We start from the raw sequence: 22,895 nt of genomic DNA, 5'->3' as shown, positions 1-22,895 counted from the left end.
TCCCTTGGAGCTATAAAATACAAAAGCAACGGATGCTGCTAAAATGTGCCATGGTTCGTGGTAATTTTCTTGTGCGGTTACTCTGAGTGAGTAAAAGTAAAACAAATGTTTACAAACTGCAGTTGCATAATAAATCGAGCACTTGCAAAAAACATGGTGAAAATTTTAAATTTCAGGGAAAAAAATGTAATCATATTTATTTTTTTTAAAAAGTTATCAAAGTTATTTTTTTACAAATTTTACCATCAATTCTTTGGTGTACACCTTCATCAAAAACTGTACCAAACTGAGGAAACCCATATCCCGTTCAGTTTATGGCTGCGCTTATGGCGAGCCCCACCTACGCAACGATGCCTGCCTACAAAGATACCGCCAGCCAACACTCGAGAACACAAGGATGCAGGAAGTTTTCCCGGAAGCTGCGAGAACATCTTGTTTGGCGCCGTTCAGGAAATCCTTTCTTGTTTGTGTTTTGAGGAAAGTTTCTTAAAAAATTACATGTTTATTTTCAATGCGGCGCAAAAATAAAATCTCCAAAGATTTAAGACCTTCACGTTTTTTTTTCTCGAGACAACAAACTCGTCCATTTTAAAACATGTTCTCGATTTGTTTGCACAAGACTCTTGGCAGAACTTGGCAGGTGCGACTTCGACGAAGATGGCACACTTTCTGCTCGTAAGGGTGTAGACTACTAACACGTGTCTACGGATGGTTGCGATTAAGATTAAGGTTTATCTCGATGGGATCCAGTAGCTGCTTTTGGCGGCAGTACTGCAAGTGGAAACAAGCTCCAAGGAGGATAAATTGGATAAAAAGGTACTCTTTGGAAGGTAAACGATCTAAAGTATTCATGGCAGAGTTTAATTGTGAAGTTTTTAACATTGATTGTTATGAATGTTATGAAAATAATATTGTTACAATGTCTTATCTTACGTTGTTCAGAATTGGCTCTAAAAGCCCTATCTCATTATAAATGGGAATCGGTTGCTTACCGGTCTAAAACAACTAATCATTTTTTTTCAAATTTGTCTCGCTATTTTTACAATTTTTAACTGCGTTAAAAGGTTGACATTGGCCATAAAACCCATGGTTGAACAATCACGACAACTTTATTCACTAGACAAACTACCAACTTTATATGTAGTTGACAGAGCAGGTGCCCTGTGGTAAAACAGAACCGTCGCATTTTGGTCGCTTTATTTTAACAGGGCATTAAAAAGTGGGATTTTCGTTATGTCATGAAGCTTTTCTGTCAAGAAAGAACTTATCTTAAAATTTTATTATAACTATTATGTTTATAAACTATGTTTATGAACAAATAAACAAATATGAACATATTTACTATCAGTTAGGAATGATTTTAGGACCCAATTGGGTCCTAAAATGAAGCTTAGATTGCTGATATTATTGTTTACAGCGATAAAGCTTATTTTTCTGAGTACAATGACCCTTTGTACGACCACAAAGAGTTTAGAATGGGCTTTTAAATCAATTTTGAAAAATTAACCTCGCGGTCCTTCTTGACAGAAAAGTTCCTACTTGACAGCTCTTTCCAAGGGAACCATAGTTGATCCATCGAAAAAATATTGTCTTGCCTATTTTTTTTTTTGCGTTAAAATGAATAAAAGTGATCATAAATGGTTTTTAATCGTGTTTTTTACTGTTGTACATAAACATTTACATAGGGCTTTAGTACCAAATTAAGACTGTAGATATTCTTTGTTTTTTTTTTATCTGGGGGTTGATTGATGATCGATAACGAAGCTTTTATAGTCCTAAAACAAAGAACAATTTAGAAACCCCTTCAAAAAGAAATAGTTCCTCATCTTTCGATCCCTCCACATTTCTTCAATCGCCCACAACCAGCTACAACACATCGCTACAAATCGCGTGCACCTCCCACCTCCTTATCCCGGTGATTTATAGTCCAAGATATACGTCGAATCGGATTTTCCTCTCAACCAAGCGGCTCTGATGTTGAAAGGTGGAAGGAAAAATGAAAAACGACAAATAAACAACTGCGCGTTCAACCACTCAAGGAAAATCCATTTTTTCACTTCTTCGTGAAACAACGAACCAACGTGTGGTGCAGCGAACGTGAACCCCGTGTGCTCCGGAGAAGATGCACCTGCCGCACAAGCGCTGGTTCCACGTGACTTGCCATTCTGCCAGAACCAGCTGAGTACACTCGACAAAGAGACCCGCGTTGACGGCGCGCTGCTAAAAATAGCGCACTTGGACAGGATGTTGTGGAGGTTTACTTTAAGAAAGTGACACATTTTAAAAGGGGTTGAACACCGCGCTTCTCCACCGTGTGAAACGTTTCATGGAGACGCGTGGTGCGTTGAAATGTTTCACCCAACTAAAAAATGTCTCAGTTTCTCCCCACGAACAGTTAAAGACACTGAAGAAAAAGAACGAGAAAGCTTTCTTGCGTTCCCTCAGGGGCATGAATGAATGTTGCTATTTATAGCTGCCAACAATTCATGCTAAAGACAGCCTGGTTCCTCCCTTAGCTATCTACTATCAGCTACTGCTGTTTGTGAAACGTTAAAAGTGCCCATCCTCACCCTCACAGTCAGAGGAGTAGTTTCCTTCCCAGAAGCTTTCCGGCAACAGTCAGAGGAGTAGTTTCCTTCCCAGAAGCTTTCCGGCAACAGAGCCCCTGACACGTGCTACTACTGTACGCCGCTTTGAAAGAATTACAATAAAAACACTTTTCACATACGAACTTCCCACCTAAGGCGGGCTTTCTTTTTATACCTTTTTTTGATCAAGATACACTCAGTTTCTTGGAAAAAGCCACTTAAAATTATTATTTTTCCAGCTAAATTCGGAATACTACAGCCAAAGTAAGTTTATACGATTTTGGAAGCATTACATGGTTCATTTTATACATAAACATAAAAGGACATTTAGTAGATATTTAATCTTCAAATATTTTTTTAACCACACTTGAGTTTACATTACGAAAAAGGTACCGGGAAATCCTGTGGAGCATCGACGACCGACCCGTGTCAACCTTCGTCCTACCAGCAAGAGAGGAGGGATGTTCTTTGTCCGTGGGGCATAATGAAAAGACGGCGGCGGATATTAAATCTAATTGAGCTTCGACGTGTCTTGCACGTGTGTGGCGCCACTCTTCCGGCGTTTGCGATGAATGGTAGGGGGAGTTTAACGTCCTGCTTGAAAAGCTGATGTTGGATGGCTGTTTTAAACATTTTTAAAGTTTCCAATGTAAATTTTGGTATGTTTTGTTTGCATCAAATAAGTAAGTGTTATGAGCAATTCTCTGAGACCTAGAATCACGATTATTTATTGCATGTGTTGATGTGGACGAAACTTTGTGTGTTCTTTTTCTATGACAATTTTGGCAATCGTCCATACAAAAAGGTTATTAAAATACAGATTTTTGAATATTTTATTCATTGTATTGTATTTTCTATTTTGAAAAAGTGAAATGTTCTTTTTTTGAATAGAAATATGTTCAAAATTTTCAACTGATAATGTTTGGTCCAGAATTAGTGTTTTTGGGCCTTTTCAGAGGTTAACATTTATTCGAAAACTCTGGAAATATTTGTATTTGAAAGATCGGAAAGTTTTACGATATTTTCGATTTTTGACATTGAAAATCGAACGAATCTCTGTTTGACGTCGTTTAGTGATGTAAAGAAAACCCTTGAGAAAGTCTAATTTTTACCATGTGCTTTTTTCAGAGGGTTTATCTTTATCTTGGTCTAATCTTCAATGTCTTTATAGCAAATTTATCTGAATTGTTTTGATATTTTTAGAGAGCGTGGTCATGATTTCTACAGATTAAAAAAAATGTACGTTATCATCAAAAAACAATTTTTTGGGTGGCTTAAGCTTGAGAACAGTGTACGATATCGATATTTACGTGAAGTACTCTGAAAATCCCATTTTAAATATGGGTAATTTTTTTAGTAATACTTTTTTTTTCTTAGAAGTCCTAAGCAATACCTCACAAAATTGCCGTAAAAACCAAATCAATCAGAAAATCTTACAAAAATATTTCAATAGCCTTTTTTGTATGGACGGTTGCCAAATATTATGGACTAACCATTGGTTATAGAAAAAGAACGAATCAATCAAAACAAACAAAAACAAATTCCAAAAAATCTTATTATTGATAGAACGACTTTAATTTTGCATGGTTATGGTTAATCATGCAATTTTAGTGAAAAAAATTATTTTTTTCGATAAAAACATAATTATTTCATTTTCAAAATTGCATCAACTACTTTAAAGATTCATGTATCTAAAAATGTAGTGCTTTTTAGTTGCATCTCAGAAACAAAAATTTAATCTTCAATGTTTCTTAGACAAATGTACTTTTTCTTAGCTTTCTGTTTCAGCATTATTTAAACAAATCGATACATGTCGCACAGTGGATCCTCTTCGAATAAAGGTGTGACAAAATTAAAAAATGTCAGGTATTCTACCAAATATGTCACATTAGGGTAATTTTGGGCAGCTGAATTCAAAAAACACATTTAATTTTTCATGAAATAAAATCTAAGTACATTAGGGTGGTTCATAAATATTTATTTTTCAAATATTTTTTTTTTGCTGAAATTGTATTTTTTTATATCAATAGTAGCTTGGAATTTTGATTGTGTGTGTATGTGTGTGTAAATCTTAACAAATAAAATGTTAGGGTGGTACCATATCACAATAATCCATAACCGAAATTTTGCTAAACCAAATTCGTAGATACCACACTTTTAAATAACAGCTTTGTTTGTTGTAAGAATTCCCAAAATCGTGAACAAGCGTTCATGAAAACGGGATCCATGAACAAAGTGTTCAAATTTCATGGTACGTTTTTCAAAATCGTACCATGGGATTTGAACACTTTGTTCGAGGTTCCCATTTTCATGAACTTTTGTTCACGATTTTGAGAACTCAAAGATAAACCTACAAAATTAACAAATCATTAACTTGTTGTATTGCATTAGAGTTATTAATTAGAGTCATTTGTGATACATTTTAATTAAAAAAGTTGAGAATAAAGTTTTGTACTAATGTACTAAGCTGCACATAAAAATATGTAAGGTAAAAACTGCTTTTAGGAAGACTTTTTGGAAGATTTTTTGGGACAGTTGAAAAAAAATCTTGCATGGTTAGGATTCCCACAAGAAAATCTATCGTACCAAAAAAAGTATGTACCGTCATCAGGGGTGAGATTGGGTCATACAAATTTTAGCAATTTTGTATGACTGTATCTCACCCACCAGACCCAATGTCACCCTGATGACGGTATTCATTAAAATGTTTGCAATTGCTCATTAACTATGTTTATCACTGCCCGCATCACTTTGTTCCAATAATTCTCCACGCAGATACACATCGTAGCTTGTGTGCTATCTTGTGACACGTCCTTTCTTTTTCAGCAGACGGGTCAAAAGATAGCACACAAGCCCATGTGAAATTTTACAATAAAAAGTATTTTCGCCGTTGAAGTTTTCAGTCATTCCAAGAGGAATATTTAACCAAGTCGGGGGGTTGGTACACTAAGAAATCCAAAATCCAGTATAATATGAAGAAAGATCATAAGGCGATTGCCATATCTGACTTTTTGATCCGATTCGTGAATAGAGTAGAGTAGATCCACTTTGACTTTTTTTAGAAACATGCAAATTTTGATCTTTCGAGCAAGTATGAGCAAAATTTGCTATACACAGTCTGAAAGTACATTAAATTTCACGCCAGAAACTGCATACGCGACTTTGGTCACACCCGTACAAAATTGTTCCTGAAGGGTTGAAATTCGAAAAAATCTTGAAAATAGTTAATGCTTTCTTTCGTTTGAATAGCTAAAAAGGGGGGAGGGGTCAGTAAAAATTCCAAGAACAGTAAAATTAACTACTTTTAAATACCTTTCGAATGCAGCACGAAGAATCAAATTTGATTGAAAATTGGCTGAGTTATGCAAGTTTTAAGAAAAAATATTTTTGGCGAATTTTGAAGTTTCAGCTACTAGAAATAACAAAAATGTCTGCACTCTCAAAGCCGCCAAAAATTCAAATTCCATCCAATCTTGCTCAAAATTTGGGAAAGAGTTTTTGAAGGTATGAGAAAAAATAGAAAAATACTAACACTACTGGAATTTAACTTTCATTTTTTGATTTTTGTCACACCTGGATCCACTGTGTGTCGATTAGGTAACTAGTTACCCTCCAGATCAACTTTTTTTATTTTTTATCAGAAAATGAAATGGAAAAAAATCCGTACTTAAATTTGACCATTTGAAAAGCAAGTCTTGATATAAATATAATGAAAAATATTTTTAAGGATGGACCAGAAAAGCTCATGAGTGTTTAATTTTTTTTTGCGTCGAAAATCGGTCTAAAAGATGCTGAATTTGTTTGAGTATTGGTAGACATTTAGAAAACCTATTTTTGTTTTGTTTTTCTATCAAAGATATACCTCAGCGATTGGTGTAATCTTCATAATTTCTACAGGCCAAAAAGGAACGATTTATTTAAAAATAGTCCGTTTAGGTAAATACTAGTTGAAAACAATGAACTTAATTTGAAAAAATCAATTACTTTTCAATTCAATCTTTTGCAAAAATCACTATTTTGATATCCCAAATTAAAGTTTGCAAGCAACTGTTCATAGGAGATTCTCGAAAAAAAGTCGAGTAGTGAAAATCTGTAATTGCCAATATAAGCAAATAATTATAATAAGAAAAAAGCAATTTGCTTATTAGCACTAGCGTGCACAGGGAGAGGCAACATGGAGCAGTTGCCCTACCATCCTTATAAATTTGTACTAAATTTGTGTCCATAAACGACGAAATTTTCAAAACGCTCATATTATTGCCCCACCTTCCTTCAGGATCTGGGCACGCTAGTGCTTATTTCCCTTGTCTTGTTTCAAAAGAAAAGTTATTAGTATATTAGTTTAGTATTTTTAAGATTTTAGACAAATTTATTTTAAATTAGTTGTTAGTCTATCTTACTACTGCTACTGCTATTCGCCCACACCGAGCTTCTCCGGATGGTGGCCGTTCTGGCCACTTTCAAACATTGTCCATCCTTGTCCTCACCGCTGTCTTCTGCTCCAACCTGCTGCTGCTGTTTCTGTTCGACCGGAGGAACACTAACCGTCTTCCGCACGCTCAACTTGCCACTGCCCGTTACACTTTTTCGCAAACTACCGCCTCCACCGCCGCCGCCAATGGTGGCCCCATACCGGGGTGGTTCCGCCGATGCCACCGCCACCTTCAGCGACTGTGTCCGCTGGACGGCACGCCGTCCCGCCGTCCGGGCACTGGAACCACCTTCAAGAAGGACGGCCGCCGCTTTGGGCGGCATATTTTCCGGAATTTTAAAGTTGGCACTGCAGCACTTTTGCAGATCAACGACGGTGGGTGGGGGTAGGTTCGCCACCTGACTAGAGGACGATTGCATCCGGCGGAACTCGGCGTAGGTCTCCTTCAGGCGCAGCAGTTTGGCCTTGACGTTTGCTTTGGCCAGCGCAGCGGCCGTCGTGGTCAGTGTGGGAGTTGGATGTTGGTGTTGATGTTGCTGTTGATGGTGGTCTGCCGCAATGGAGCACCGTCCGGGCGATAGCAGTGGGCTGTACTTGGTGGCCGCGACCGTCGGGGGCTGTTTTAGGCGCGTTCTGAGGCCACGCAGGGACGTGAACGAGGACCGCATCGAGTGGGCGCGCCGAAAGGGTTGGAAGCTGTCATTATCGTGGCCGGCGGCGGCGACGGCCTCTTCCGGTAGGCCATCGGTTGTGGTCACGTCCTGGATGAGGCCGCACGGCGAGGACGAGGTCGGCGAGGCAAGTTCGAACGGGCCCGCCGCGGCCAAAATGCTTTCAAAGCGATGATAATTCATGGCAGCGTGGTCGGCGGCTGTGGTGATGTTCTGCAAAATTTGTCGGTGTTGGGTGGGAAAAGAAGGCCAGATAATGTGCGTTAATGAGGGCGGGTTTTTCCAAGCGGGAAAACCAAGAGCGAGACCGGTCCGATTGTGGGGTACCTCATTAGGGAGGAAAACTGTTCGTTGAGGGACTGTGTTTAGATGTTATCCGCTGAAGCATGGATTTCAAAACCTACATATAAATAAAATTCCTTAAATTTACACAGGTCCTAGTTTCATATTTTTGCTACTAAAACAAATGCCAGCGCATTGAGTGACGATTGACGTTGTGTCTGTAAATGTGTGTTTTCCAAATCACACTTAAACGACGTTGACTGAAGGAAAAGAGTTTCAAAATAAGTTTCAAAATAGCTAATAGATGAGGGATAGTTAGAGGGAAGGAGGAGAGACAACAAATTGTCTCTTTTGATATGATTTATTTAATATGTGTTTTCTATTTTTTTTTTTTTCTGTAGGTAATCTATTATTTAAAAGCAATAATCATGCCAAAATGGATTGAGATTCAACACAAGCTGAAAGGAACTCCAAAACTCTGTTATATATTGCAAATGAACTCATTATAACATGATTATTCACCAAATTGATTTGAAAAATTGAATTAATTTATAACGAAGTTATAAATTTTGATTTATAATTCGATAACTGTTCTATTTTAAGTCTTTGGGAACTGAAATATTTTAAGTCTTTGGGTAGAATAAGAATATTTGCAGAAACATGCATTATTTAATAAACTCAGAAAATCAACAACATTGTTTCCTTTCATTTGCACTTAATGTTTTTTGCCTTTCTTACTAAGAAAAGGTATAGGTTTTACTTCATGGCTGGACGTCATTTTCATCTTCGTAAATAAGACGATACAGCATGAATATTAATCGGAAAAATCGCCAAAAAATCAAACTGCATTGATTTCTGACGCTCTTTCGATTCATCTTGACAGAACTCGTCTATCTCCAACCCTCGAATTTTGAGAAATAAATTCCGTGGAGATCGAGTGATGTTCGTATGTGGTAAAATTTTGCCAAATTTGGTGTCGCGTCGTTCTCAGGTCCCCTGAATCCGGTTTTGATTCTTCTGAATGCAGATGAAAGCTAGTGCATCTGTTTTCGGATGCGCCCAGACTTCAACAAAATACACAGTTTTCAAATGAAAATATGGTCAAAATTTTTCATTTACATATCTTTTATTTATCTCAAAAATTGGATTTTTCGACAACCTCCCAAATTTTCATCCATATTTATAATATGGTTCTGGAGTTAGAGCCGCTTGATTAACCTACCATAAGAAAAAAAAATCCCTAAAAAAAGGTAAAAGCCCACCTGGTGACCTTCGCCAACATTTTTCGTTTCTAATTTCATCCGAAATTTCTTACTACATTCATAGAACAAACCATGAGTGAGAATCTGAAACTAATTCGACATCTATCGGCAATCCCGATCAATTTTTAGAACGATTTACTTTTTGTCTTTCTTACTAAAGAAAGGTATAGGTTTTACTTTATGGCTGGACGTCATTTTCATCTTTGTAAATAAGACGATACAGCATGAATATTGATCGGAAAAATCGCCAAAAAATCACACTTCATTAATTTTCGACGCTTCGACGCTTCGTCGTCAAGTTGTCAAGTTGAGCTTCGAATACTGGCGCGAGAATGCTGGCGCATATATGTTTTGGCTCGACTTATATTCGTTTGTAGCAGCTTGTCTTCCGATGTTTCCTTCAACATGTAAAATATCGTAACTTTTCGGTTTCTTTTGCTCTGTCCGTTTTTTGCATAACTGTCCAATGTTTATGCAAAAACTTTTGTGACTTAGGACATTCATCCCGCTAAAAACAATTTGTTTCCCGTGTGCTCCTAAATTTGCCTTTAAGTAGGCTTCATTTTGTCGTGATTTCGTAAGTTTATTTAACAGAGTTCATTGGATTCCAATAGGAGCTTTCTAAGCTTCTAAGCTTTATCCTGGTTTTTGAACGAAAATGGCGTTCGAATGGTGAACGCCCGAAATGTCAAAATCACCCAGTGTTACCAACATTACCGAAAAAGTATGCAATGACATGACAGTCAATTTTTTTTTCTAATGTTGGTGCTACTGCGCGATTTTGACATTTCGGACTTTCAACATTCGAACGCCATCTTCGCTTAAAAACCTGGATATCGTTTCCAAAGTTTTCAATGTTCGCATCGCCAATGGCTATCTACCTAAGGTTCTTGCGGTTGAGTGTGTAGTGGTGCGGTTGTAAAAATAGCTATCTCTGACTCTCTCACTTTCGTAGATGCTGAATGGCAAGCTTCCCACTGTGCGGTTAACTCGGTTTTTCTTTGCGTCTGCTTTGTTCGGTTTTTGGGCTCGTACCAAAACTAGAAAACCAAAACCGCAATGTGCGTCGTCACTGGCGCATGGGAAGCTTGCTATGCTCGCGTTTGTCATAAACGCTTGTTTGATTAAGATATTGTACGGTTAAAAATATTCTTTTGGTGAAAATTTCGTTTTGAATTTCTTTTGGAAAACACATCATTAATAATACCTTGCTTTCATCATAAGATTTTTTGTATCAAGTCGATGTTATGAATTGAAAGAAGTTAAATTCTTTAGTAAGAAAGGCTCTATCTCACCCCTGATGGGATTTAATCGGGTTTTTGTTTTTTTAATTCGCATTTTTTTCGCAAAAAATGTTTAAATCATTTTTGAACTTCTATGGCTATGCTAACGATGTCAGAAATTTATCATAATTGTGTGTTTTCATCGAATTGCAATCAAATGTATGCTTTTTTCATTTTTTTCTGCCAAGTTGGCGGTCAATCATATTCAATCAGACCGCGCGTTTAGCGCCATATTTAAGCATTGCTATTTGGCTGCGATAAATGCTCTTTTAGGAGCTTATGGTTTTAAACGAGCTTTCTGCACGCCCAATGGCATTTGACATCTACAACACCCTTGGTTTTTTAAGAAGCATGCGATAAAGTCGTTTGGCATGGTATTGCCATCTGGTTTTTAAGCCGTTATTAAAACTTTCATAAAACCTTATTGAAAGCCAGTCAGCTTTTATTTTCACCAGGTTTTATGTCCGAGGCATAAAACCTAGAGAGCCTATATGGAGAGGCGAAATGTCACTCTCAGGGTTCCAATCGAACTGTCAAATCGGGGTTCCAATCGAGCAACAAGATCATGCAAGAACAAGGTTGGAATCAATTTAAAATAATTTTATCAAAAAACGAGACTTATAACAATTACAAGTATTTTAGAACTGTTGTTGATAATAATCTGGTAGTTTTCATTATGTTTGTGCTTGTTCGGTACAAGAAAAGTGCCAACACCAAAGAAAAACTACAAGTTTTTCAACCTTAAATTTGAATGACTTTGGGTGTTTGAAATTTCTCCCAGAACATTTCATTTCCCTATGTAGGTCCCTAATAAAACCTTGTTAGAACCTATTAATTAGCTCTTGCTTATTGGTTGCTTTGAATGGCCAAATAAAACTATTAAGCAATCAAGATGCTATCGTAAACTTCAATAAAACTAAGTGGTGGCTAGTTGGTTTGAAAATGTTATTGGGTAACGACACTTTTTGTTATAATTGATCTTTCATCTGTAGTGTTCTGCAACTTGCTTGTTTGCAGCTTTTAATGTGAAAGTATACAAATCGAGAAAATTTTCAAAACATGCTTCTGGAAAAAGCGTTACTTTTACACATTGCTTTCACTGCGGTATTGACAAATTTCATGTTTGACAACCATGGGATGAATAGATTACAGTATTCTCCACACGTGTTTTTTAAGACAAATATTTTAAACAAGGAAAAATCCTTCTTTAACCACTCGTAGCCACACCGTTCCGATTAACGATCCTCATCTAGCATTCCAGCAACGCAGCGCGCTCCTTCACTCAAGTTTAACTTTCCCCAAAAGTAAACACCATTTTCCTTCCTAACTCAATTCTACCGAAATTGGTACTGATGTTCATCGCGTCTCAGTTTGCGTACCAAATGGAGACGCCCGGTTCGTTATCAGCGCACCAGTTGAGTTTAACTTCACTTTTTTTTTACTTCGAACCCCTCTCCATCATCACTCTTGTCCTTTTAAGCCAACGCAGCCTTCGTTGGAAGCGTTAAACAAATCCGTTTTAGCAGCGGGCCCAACCGTTTCGAGGCTTTTTATTTGACTTTTAACAGCTTTTAGCTTTTGTTAGCGAGGACGACGTGGTGACGAAAAAGTGCTCACTTTTTGGCCACTTTACACAAATCTTAATCTTTCGAGCACAGGGGAAAGGAGGGAGTCAACTGTGGGAGAAACTTCACGTTTTGCGCCTAGAAAAATGACGAAAATATGTTTGCTGCATAAATTTGGGCGCGTTTGAAGGGGATTCGATTCGCCTGAATGTAGACACTGTGGTGAAACTTTTATCTCCTTCGGGTTTTCCTAGCACGATGCCAAAGTTCGTGTCTGGTCGAGAATCTTCAATTTTTGCCCGTAGAAGTCGGGGAAGCCCCCGGAACGAATCCGAATACGAAACAAGCGGAACAACGGTGGCAAAAGTCGCCCTAAGACACAAGAGTTATGGCTTGTCGGGTCCGGGGTTTTATTTAATTAACCAATAAATTACCGTCGAAACGTGACGTTTATGACGTCATACTCTCGGGTGGAAAGTGAGGAAAATTGTTTGCTTCCTTGCACACAACACAACCCCCAGCCAGCTGACGTCAAAAAGACACTCTGGGTGCGAAAACGAGAGATGATTAATATTTTGACGGCGGATGGCAAGACGCACTCACTTGGTGAAACTTTTGCAGTTTCCACGAACAGGTGCGATTTAGAGCTAGAGTATATCGGATGAAGCATTCCCGAGCTAGGATCAGCTGAGCATTATGAAAGGATACTGATTTCGTTCCGCAGAAATTCATTAGCGCTGTTAGGGACCACCACGTGGACACTTAAAGGGGGAGGGGTTATGGCGATTGTCCACGATCCATACAAAAAAGTAAAAAAAAAGGAAATTAAAGTGGAAAATTGTCCACGAGGGGGGGGGCGGTGGGAGAATCAAATTCCTAAAAAAAGGCCACGTGGTTTATGAATTGACCCTTATCGATGAGTTACCGTGCTTTGGAGCAGCTGTCTTCTTTCATTCGCGTTCTTTTTATAACTTGCTCTTGTGTTACCTATAACTTAAGGCGATTTAAAAGCTCACAATCAACCGTCGCCGCTTACACACCGGAAAAAGGTCAGTCACTACGGAAATCGCATCATCAATTTCTAGACCAAATCAAATTTCACCAGCACACCAAATAACTCAATCTCGGTGATGATATTTTTTCGCCCAAATGTATGCGAGCCGAATGGGTCCTTCCAGAGCGCGTCCCCTGGGGAGAAAATCGACGAATCGAGAAATCAATTTCGCTCTCATCAACTTTTCCCGGGTGGCTCTTTCCAGAAAAGCGCACAAATGGGCACCAAATTAGATTACAAGCTGACATGAGGGCAGGGAGGAAAGGCCACCCACACGTGCCGGTATTTTCCGGCAGCCGAAATTTGCTGAAAAAACTCTGAATGAATTCCAGCAATTCACTTATTCATAATGGCAAAACCGGCGGCGGGCATGGATTAAACCCCGATTGGTGATTTGAAGAGCACGCCGGTAATACCGGAGATTGTTCAATGAATATTTTGGGCAGTGACCGCTGGAGTACAGGGAAAAAATGAGGATTTGTTTGACTTTTATTTGGAATCATGTCCTTGATAAAAAAAAATGGTAAACGCACTTTTCATGGTAGCAGGACACTTTTTGGGATGACGCAAAATCGTTTTTATAAAAAAAGGCCACGTTCCCATGAATCACAAGGACACTTTTTGGGAGAATATAGACCCCCCCCTCCCTAATGTGAACCATTGTCCATACAAAACAATCAATTTGAATAAAGGTTTGTGAATCATTTTCAAAATGTTCGCGAAACGCTAAAGAAAACGGGAGTTAGGAAATGAAAATCGTGAAATAATCAAGCATTTACAAATTAACCATTGTTTAAACATTTCAGTCAGGTTGTAAAAAAATACATTTGTAAGCAATTCAGAGGAAATCTTTTCGGGTAGATTTTGTGATTTGTTCGTTCTGGTGATGTTCTTTGTCCTGTTGGTCATGCCTGAAACATAACAAACTAAGCTTTTCTAGACGATTTAGGCTCGATCAAAATTCTCTTTGGGTTGTAGTAGGGGTTCAATCTTATAAGAATTTAAGTGAAGCCCGTCTAGGAAACATTGTAAGTGTTAAGATTGTCTCAATAGTGCAACTCTCTACGAATTCGGCCGATTTCGACCATTTTTATTTTTTGTATTTTTTTATTTGACTTAAACTTTGTGGGGGCCTTCCCTATGACCAAATAAGCTATTTTGCGTCATTGGTTCGCCCATACAAGTCTCCATACAATTTTGGCTGCTGTCCATACAAAAATGATGTGTAAATATTCAAACAGCTGTAACTTTTGAGTGAATTTTCTGATCAATTTGGTGTCTTCGGCAAAGTTGTAGGTATTGTTGAGGACTTTTGAGAAAAAAATAGGTACACGGAAAAAAAAATTGCAGATTTTTTTGTCAACTTTTTTTTCACTAAAACTCAATTTACCAAAATACGTATTTTTTGATTTTCGAGACTTTTGCCTTCCTCACTGAGGTATGGCTATAATCCTGCTCTAGAAATGAACTTTGTATAAAAACGTCGTAGACCCACCTTCATGTATACATATCGACTCAGAATCGAAAACTGAACAAATGTCTGTGTGTATGTGTGTGTGTATGTATGTATGTGACCAACAAACTAGCTCATGTTTCTCGGCACTGGCTGAACCGATTTGATCCGAACCTGTTGCATTCGACTTGGTTCAGGGTCCCATAGATCGAATTTTATACAGATTGAAGTTTCGATAAGTAGTTCAAAAGTAATGTATAAAAATATGTTTTCGCATATATCCGGATCTCACTTAAATGTATGTAAACTATGTCCGGATCCACTATCCGACCCATCGTTGGTTAGGTTATCAAAAGACCTTTCCAATGAGTCAAAAACATTTAAGATCTGGCAACCCTGTCTCGAGATATGGCCCCTTAGGGAGCGTTCTTTTATTACGTAACGCAGTAGGGGGGGAAGGGGGGGGGGTTCGGAGGCCGTGTTACGCTCCATACAAAATTTTTAAAATTTGTATGGAAATTTTGTTACGAGGGGGGGGGGAGGGGGTCTAAAAGTCCGATTTTTCGCGTTACGTAATAAAAGAACGCTCCCTTAAGTGATATTGATGTACTTTTTGGAAACTGGATCTCACTTAAATGTATGTAAACTATGTCCGGATCCACCATCCGAACCATCGTTGGTTAGGTTATTGAAAAACCTTTCCAATGAGTCAAAAACATTGAAGATCTGACAACCCTGTCTCGAGATATGGCCCCTTAAGTGATATTCATTGTTGGTAATGAGTGAGGAAGGCTCAAACCACATAGGTGGATTAAGTTAGTTTTTGATATGTTTTAGGGGACAAAAATCCGCAACTTTTGAGCCATAGAGAAACATGGTCAAAAAATCTGCCGCCGAGTTATGAATTTTTGAAAAAATTGTGATTTTTGGAAAAAATCTAAGCCACCGAAAGTTCGATTTTAGCGAAACATTTGCAGTTTTTCAATTTTAAAAATAGTGACCATGAGTGACCATTTCTAAAAATATTTTTTTTAAAGTTCAGAAACATTGCTATAAAATTGTCTAAGAGACATTGAGGATTGGACCTCGGGTTGCTGAGATAGAGCCGCTTTAAGAAAATTGAAGTTTTATTAATCTCACCAAAATAACCCACCATTTTCTAATGACGATATCTCCGCAACTAATGGTCCGATTATCAATGTTAAAGCATGAAAAAATCGTGAAATTTTCCAATCTTTTCAAAAAAAATATTTTGAAATTGTTTAAATCTAGACTAACATTTTAAAAGGTCCAAACATTTAATATTACGTCCATTTAAAATGCTACTCTTGATTTATAAAATATTAATATTAATATTTTTTTCGAAAAGATCGAAAAATTTCACGAATTTTTCATGCATACAACATTGAAAATCGGACTATTATGGTCATTAGAAAATGGTTGGTTGTTTTGGTGAGATTAGGAAAACTCAAATTTTCGTGTTTCTTTTTCTTAAAGCGTCTCTATCTCAGCAACCCGAGGTCCAATCCAGGCTTGCCACACGTAGGGGAAAGTGGGGCAAGTGTAACAAGCTAAGGAAATGCTCGTTATAACCCATTAAAAAGTTAAAAAATCTGTCGGATTTTATTATAATCATCTTATTCTAGGTCTTGACTAAGACTTTGTTAAAACAAGTTTTTAAAAAATCCTGTTTTTTAATGTGAAAAATTGATTTTAATTTTTTTGATTTTCCGTACGTTCTACTCAACTAGTGGGGCAAGACGAGCAACCCGTTGGGGCAAGAGGAACAATGCATGAAAAAATATGGTAATTTGCTAACAATTGAACTGTTATCACTTAGATACATCAGATTAGAATGTATTTGAATGGTTTCTTCCATTTTTAGATGAAATAATAATATTTTACTAAAAAATTTATCGTTTTTACGAAAAAAAAATACTACTTCGATGATAAATAGTAAATTTTCATAATATCACTATACTTTGTATGTACAATTTTTTTTAACGATTGTTTATCAGTTTTTAAGTACTTTCATGTATTTATTTCCCAATAAAATATGTTGTTGCAGCAATTCGTATTTTTTTCCATACTAAAAATCCATATGGTACACTTGCCCCACCTGAACAAGATTTTTTAAAAGCTCTCAACAAAAATAACCAAAAGTTAAATCATACTTTGTACTAGGTGCATGTCATTTGTAGGGACACTACTGATCTAGGAAAAATAGCATTTTGATAAAATGAGCCTTAAAACGAATCCTAAGCCTTATTTTGTTCTTTCCAAATATTATAAGAAAACAAAGGTTTCGAAAAAAACTTCATTAAATCTTATGCCCCGTGGCGTTTACGTCATTTTGGCGGTTATGTGGTTGTAGAATCAGCTAATTGCATTGCTAGCAACAATTCCTCATACTGGAAATAATCAAAATCGTACAAATTACGGCCGTAGGAGCGATTGTTCCTCTTGCCCCATATGGTCGTCTTGCCCCACCTTCCCCTACAGATATTTTTGGCACAGACCAAACACTCAATCAAGTATAACTTTAAAGAAAATCATTTTTATCAAAAACTAAACAAGTAAAAAGATGCAAAAAATGTTTATCTTTTTAGTGCAGTTTACAAAAACTACTCAAGTGTATTTTAACTGTAAAAATAATTAGTTTGAGTGTTTGGTCTGTGCCAAAAATATCTGTACATGTGGCAACGCTGGTCCAATCTTCAATGTCTCTTAGACAATTTTATAGCAAATTTTCTGAACTTTTCAAAAAAAATATTTTTAGAAATGGTCACTCATGGTCACTATTTTTAAAAATTTAAAAACTGCAAATATATCTTGAAAACGGAGCCCTTTATCAAAAAAGCTGTACAGTACTTTTCGATTGCAAATTCAATTTTGCATTAAAAAATAATGTCAAACATGTTTTTGCATGAAACTTCGATTTTTTCCAAAAATCAATTTTTTTCAAAAATTCATAACTCGGCGGCAGATTTTTTGACCATGTTTTCTATGGCTCAAAAGTTGCGGATTTTTGTATCCTTAAACATATCAAAAAATATCGAAAATAAAAAAATACGTATTTTGGGAAATTGAGTTTTAGTGAAAAAAAGTTGATAAAAAAATCTGCAATTTTTTTTCCGTGTGCCTATTTTTTTCTCAAAAGTCCTCAACAATACCTACAACTTGGCCGAAGAGATTGTATGGAGACTTGTATGGATGAACCAATCACACAAAATAGCTTATTTGGTCATAGGGAAGGCCCCCGCAAAGTTTGAACCAAATCAAAAAATACAAATAAAATCCATTTCCGGTTTTGGTAGAGAATTGCTCAATAAAAGTAAGTTCGTGGATCAAAAATTCAAATCCACTAAATCTTGTACATGGTAGCACCAACCTACCATGATCTCTTATATAAGCCACCTTAAGAGCTTTATGTTCCACAATCTATATTGTTGATTAGACATTAAAACCACTTAAATCACATCAATTACTTTACCACTTTTCACTCATTTCTGGAGGCTTTTGTACGTAAAACACGCCAAATCCCATTCCAAAAATATCCATTATCCAGCAAACAAACATCATTTCTGCGAGGCCATCCTACTTAGCAACACTTCATTAGTAGCCATCTCCTCTCTATTTTTCGCTAGAGCCAGCAAAAACCCGCAAAACTTTGCTCCGAAATTTGCTAAAAAGCACACACGTACCGTGGGGTGGAGTTAGATTGTTGTTAAGGAAAACATTACTGATTGAATTTAATTTTCGACTACATTAAAAACTCCTATTTTTTAATGACTTTTTTAACAAACTCAGAAAAAAAGCTGATATTTGATGGTAATTTCAAAGTCACACAATTGAACGTGCCCCGAAAGCTCTTTTCGCCCTTTTCACAGCCCAGTTCAAGTGCAAAAACGCGCCCAATCAGGATTTTCCGCCCAAAGCTTCGTCGGCAGGTTTTTTCCCCACCCTCTCTCTCAATAATGGTAGCGCTTTTTCATCCTTTCAGTCAATAGAACAGCCGATGCGGCCAGCAAGGACTTCTCCCCCACTTCATTCCCGGTGGCGCACCGAGTCGAGAGTTTGCCTCATTATTTGCTGCCAATCAAAAGCCCCGCACCGGAAAGTGCACAAAAAGTATGCTCATAACTCTGCTTCGCGTATAGACACTTCAATTATCCCGTGTGCAGTGGAAGTGTCAGCCGGGTTTTTTTTTTGTTGCGCTTCAAGGGGAAAGAAAAGCCACTATGGCAAGACTTAGAGCACACAGTAAGAGTTGACGATTTTGAAGTGGGTGGTCGAAAAGGTTTTGACGGCGTCATGAAGTTGAGCCAGGAAATTTTCCAGGAGCTCATTTGGTGCTGACTGGGGAGAAATATTGACAAAGAAGCTAGCAGCTAGCACAAACCGAAATTCAATTTCTGCAAATCCAGCGGCAAAATATCAAGTTGAATTCAAACACAACATCCAGCTAGAGGCAAGTAGTTTACTCGTAAGTTCATAGTTCGTTAAACAAACTTTCATAGAATCGCATTACGCGAGCGGAAAGCTAGAAATAATTCCCAAACTGTGCTGCCCTAGCGATGCATGATGTTTGCTTGTGAATACTACACTCGCATGCAAAGCTCATCCAAGCTCTGAGAATAGGGCAGCTAGTGTACGGAAGATGGCGCTCGCACGAGAGCGTGAAGAAAGTGCTTTGATTGTTTGTTTTTCTTCTCGTAGATAGCGCCTCGGGTCGTCCCAATTGAGTGTAATTTGAATCTTCCATGAAACATAATCGTCAACAAATATGAAATACATGTTTTGTGTATGTATATTTGTGTACTGAGAAAACGTTTATTGGGTGTCGTTCTTCTTAAAAAAAACAATACCGCTTTGATAACCACCCACCAATCCGTCAATTTTGTGGCTGTCAAGTGCCAGCTGTGCACAGATGTATCTTTTGATACTTGCAAATCAAATCATTCTCCACTTAGAGAAAGATCAAACATCAGCAACTTGGAAGCTGCCGATAAGCGAACGAATTCCCCGTTGGAATTGAATTCGCCTCTTTTCAGAATCCACTCTTGGGACGCGCGAATGGTAGTAATGGCCCTTCAACCTCTTCCAGCGCGGCATTCGGAGTTGAGCCCAATCAGCCGCTCGAGCATTCCCAAAGGAGCACGACGCCAAACCAGCCAGCGAACCAATCAAATCACCGCCGTATGTTAATTTAATCGACGACGGAAGACGGTGGAAATTTTACCTAATGCGAAATAATTACATTCCTGGCGGAAATCTATGCCGAGGCGCCTTCAGAGGAAATATGTAAACGACTTGCCGTCAGCTAGACACTCGTGTGACAGTGACATTCTCCAAAATTAGCTTGAATTTCTCTCCCTAGCATGTTGCGCTAGCGATGTGTGTGGGGTTCCAAGTGAATGAGCTTGCATGCAAGCTTGCGATCAGCAAAGTTGTACATCAATTTGCCTACTCGTTAGGCGTAATTCCTTCCTAGAACTCTATTCCAAGCCGCAGAAGTTGGCTCTCATGAAGTGCGTACTCCAAACGGCATCATGAAGGCAGTTGGCGGAAATTATCACTTAATACAGACACGTTATAATTTATTGAATAGCTTTTCGAGTGCCAGTGCGGGGAAGTTCCATCCTCGAAGAAGCGCAATTCAGGTATGGATATCATTCCGTGGAAGATTCTGCCGGTGGAACATCATGCGAAGTGGATTATAATTACGACAATGGGCAGATCGCTCCCTCCCTCCTTCAGCGAAGAACGCAGAGGGATAGCCAAATGATGATCATAATAATAAGGAAAGTGCCTTCTCCACGATTCCCCCCAAGCTGGAAGTTGGGCAATTTACAAACGCGCCAGATTGTTATTATTCGCCGGAATTTAGGCAATTTAGCCAAGTTATGAACCTTTCACCTTTGTCAGACGGGTGACGGTGGTGGCGGAGGGGGGGCCGGCGGACACCATAAACAAACTTTGCTCTTCGTGCTTTTTTGGGGTGTTTTTTTCCCTCCCAAGGGATACGATTCGCCTTGTTTATTCCCGACTATCGCCCGGGGTAGTTAATCTTCATTTTTGCACGGTCATAGCTCTATTCGCTCAGTCCGCAGCAGCTGGGTTGCGGGTGTGTGCTTCGCGGGTTGTATAAGTCCGGGCGCGTAGGGCGTTATGGCGAGGTTTGGTGCGCTTTGGTGAGCGAGGGAATTTCATTAAATTTTTGCTTGCTGCTGATTTTTTCTTCCGCAATAGGAGAGAAAAAAATCAGCGCTTTCGTTTTAAGAAGAAAAACTAGTTAATTATTTGAGTGAAAATTTGCTTTTTCATGCTTGAAATTGAATTTGCGCGCGTGAAACTGAAAACTTGTGATCCTTTGTTAATTTTTAATGAGGGATCCAGTACTGAGCGAACAAAATAATTCATCGTTGTGTTGATTTAATAATGAGATCGGAGTCAGAAATCAAAAAAGCAGACAATTAAGCATCTAAATGAAACTATATGGTAGCATGGTATAATTAAATGAAGAACATGAACCAGCGAAAAAATCAAGGCTAAATGAATAAAGGTCAACATATTAAAAAAGATTTCATAAATATAAAAATTACATAAATTCAAAAAAATAAACCAGAATAAAACACATCAAATAATAAATAAAACCAAGTGGGGTAGCGTAGCGAGGTGAGTTCAATCATTAAGCCTCCATAAGTCAAGCTCGGTCATTCTTTCTACAGGTAAACAAAATGCAATAAAAAAAATTGAGTGGGTTTAGCTTGAATTGTGCACAGTTCAATACCTTATTTTATCATAAGTACTTTTTCATGGAAATTTTAATTTTACTTTTAAAAATAAAGTCAAAACAGTTTACATTTCATCTAAAATATATCCACAAACAAGATTTTTCAAAAATCCAATGCAGTCCACACTCGATTATCCAAAGGCATTTTCAAAATTTCACTTCGGATAATCGAATCAAGGAAAGAAATATCGTATTTTGTACGAACCCTCAACTATCCTTAACCCTCCACAGCCCAACACCGCCTCTAGACGGACTTCGATCTAAAAAATCGCCAAAAATCCATTTGTTTACCCAATTTTTGATCATATAAAATCAGTGGAAAGAAGAACTCTTTTAATTTTAGAAAATTTAAGGGTTGGCAGTTTGACTTGGTTTATGTGACTTTGCCAATGTTTTTAAAAATGAAATTTTTTTAGGGGTCAACTTTTGGGGCTGGATTTTTTTACTAGCATTTCCTATATTTTAAGTAAAAAGATGTATGCAGTACATTTTTTAGTGTCCCAGACTATGCCTCTACGCATTTATTTACAATTTAAAAGATAATGGTTATTCTAGAGCAGAAAATGTGAAAAACAAACAAAACATTGAAAAAAGTGACTGTAAAAACATGAAAAAAAATAGAAAAGGAAAATTTAATGATTGAAGGTGGTGGAATAGGCTAAATACTTCCAAAAACAAATATTTCAATAGCCTTTTGGTATCCATGGTGTTAAGAGCAGTTCTCTACGGAATCGGTCTTTTTTCTTTAATTTTAATTTTTGTATTTTTTAATCTGGCTGAAACTTTTTTGGTGCCTTCGGTATGCCCAAAGAAGCCATTTTGCATCATTAGTTTGTCCACATAATTTTCCATACAAATTTGGCAGCTGTCCATACAAAAATGATATGTGAAAATTCAAAAATCTGTATCTTTTGAAGGAATTTTTTGATCGATTTGGTGTTTTCGGCCAAGTTGTAGGTATGGATATGGACTACACTGGAAAAAAATGATACACGGTAAAAAAAATTTTGGTGATTTTTTATTTAATTTTTTGTCACTTGGCTTGTGACTTGGCTATAACTTGAAAACGGTGCCTTTTATTAAAATTTTACTAGAGTACTTTTTGATTGCAGATTCAATTTTACATCAAAAAATGAAATTGTCAATTTTTTGCGATCAATATTTCGATTTTTGAAAAAAAAGTATTGATTAAAAAAATCATAACTCGGTCAAAGATTTTTTGCCCATTCGGGAAATTTCTGATAAGTTGGCATTTGATGTCCTGTAAAACACATCAAAAAATAAAAAAAGTGTTTTTTTGCAAATCAAGTTTTAGTGACAAAAAGTTAAATAAAAAATCACCAAAATTTTTTTTACCGTGTATCATTTTTTTTCAGTGTAGTCCTATGGATATGACAACTTTGCCGAAGACACCAAATCGATCAAAAAATTCCTTCAAAAGATACAGATTTTTGAATTTTCACATATCATTTTTGTATGGACAGCTGCCAAATTTGTATGGAAAATTAT

At 37.3% G+C, this 22,895-nt stretch overlaps 1 protein-coding gene across 6 annotated transcripts in view; it reads right to left on the bottom strand.

The window, feature by feature from the left end:
- Positions 1–22,895, bottom strand: part of LOC120432527 (uncharacterized) — a 107,670-nt gene that overhangs the window by 35,142 nt on the left and 49,633 nt on the right. For 3 of the 6 annotated variants that reach the window (XM_039597750.2, XM_052711405.1, XM_052711406.1), the window contains exon 2: positions 6,989–7,904. The exons of 2 other annotated variants lie outside the window; for them this stretch is intronic. In XM_039597750.2, the coding sequence (XP_039453684.1) occupies positions 6,989–7,874 (886 nt within the window). In that variant the 5' untranslated portion in view covers positions 7,875–7,904. The remainder of the gene's footprint in view (positions 1–6,988; positions 7,905–22,895) is intronic. One more of the 6 variants, XM_039597751.2, reaches the window with a different exon arrangement.

Source organism: Culex pipiens, unplaced genomic scaffold (assembly GCF_016801865.2).
Source record: "Culex pipiens pallens isolate TS unplaced genomic scaffold, TS_CPP_V2 Cpp_Un0006, whole genome shotgun sequence".
NCBI classification, from domain to species: domain Eukaryota; kingdom Metazoa; phylum Arthropoda; class Insecta; order Diptera; family Culicidae; genus Culex; species Culex pipiens.
The sequence above is the reverse complement of the archived record's forward strand: the minus strand, read 5'-3'. Positions and strand labels throughout refer to the sequence as shown.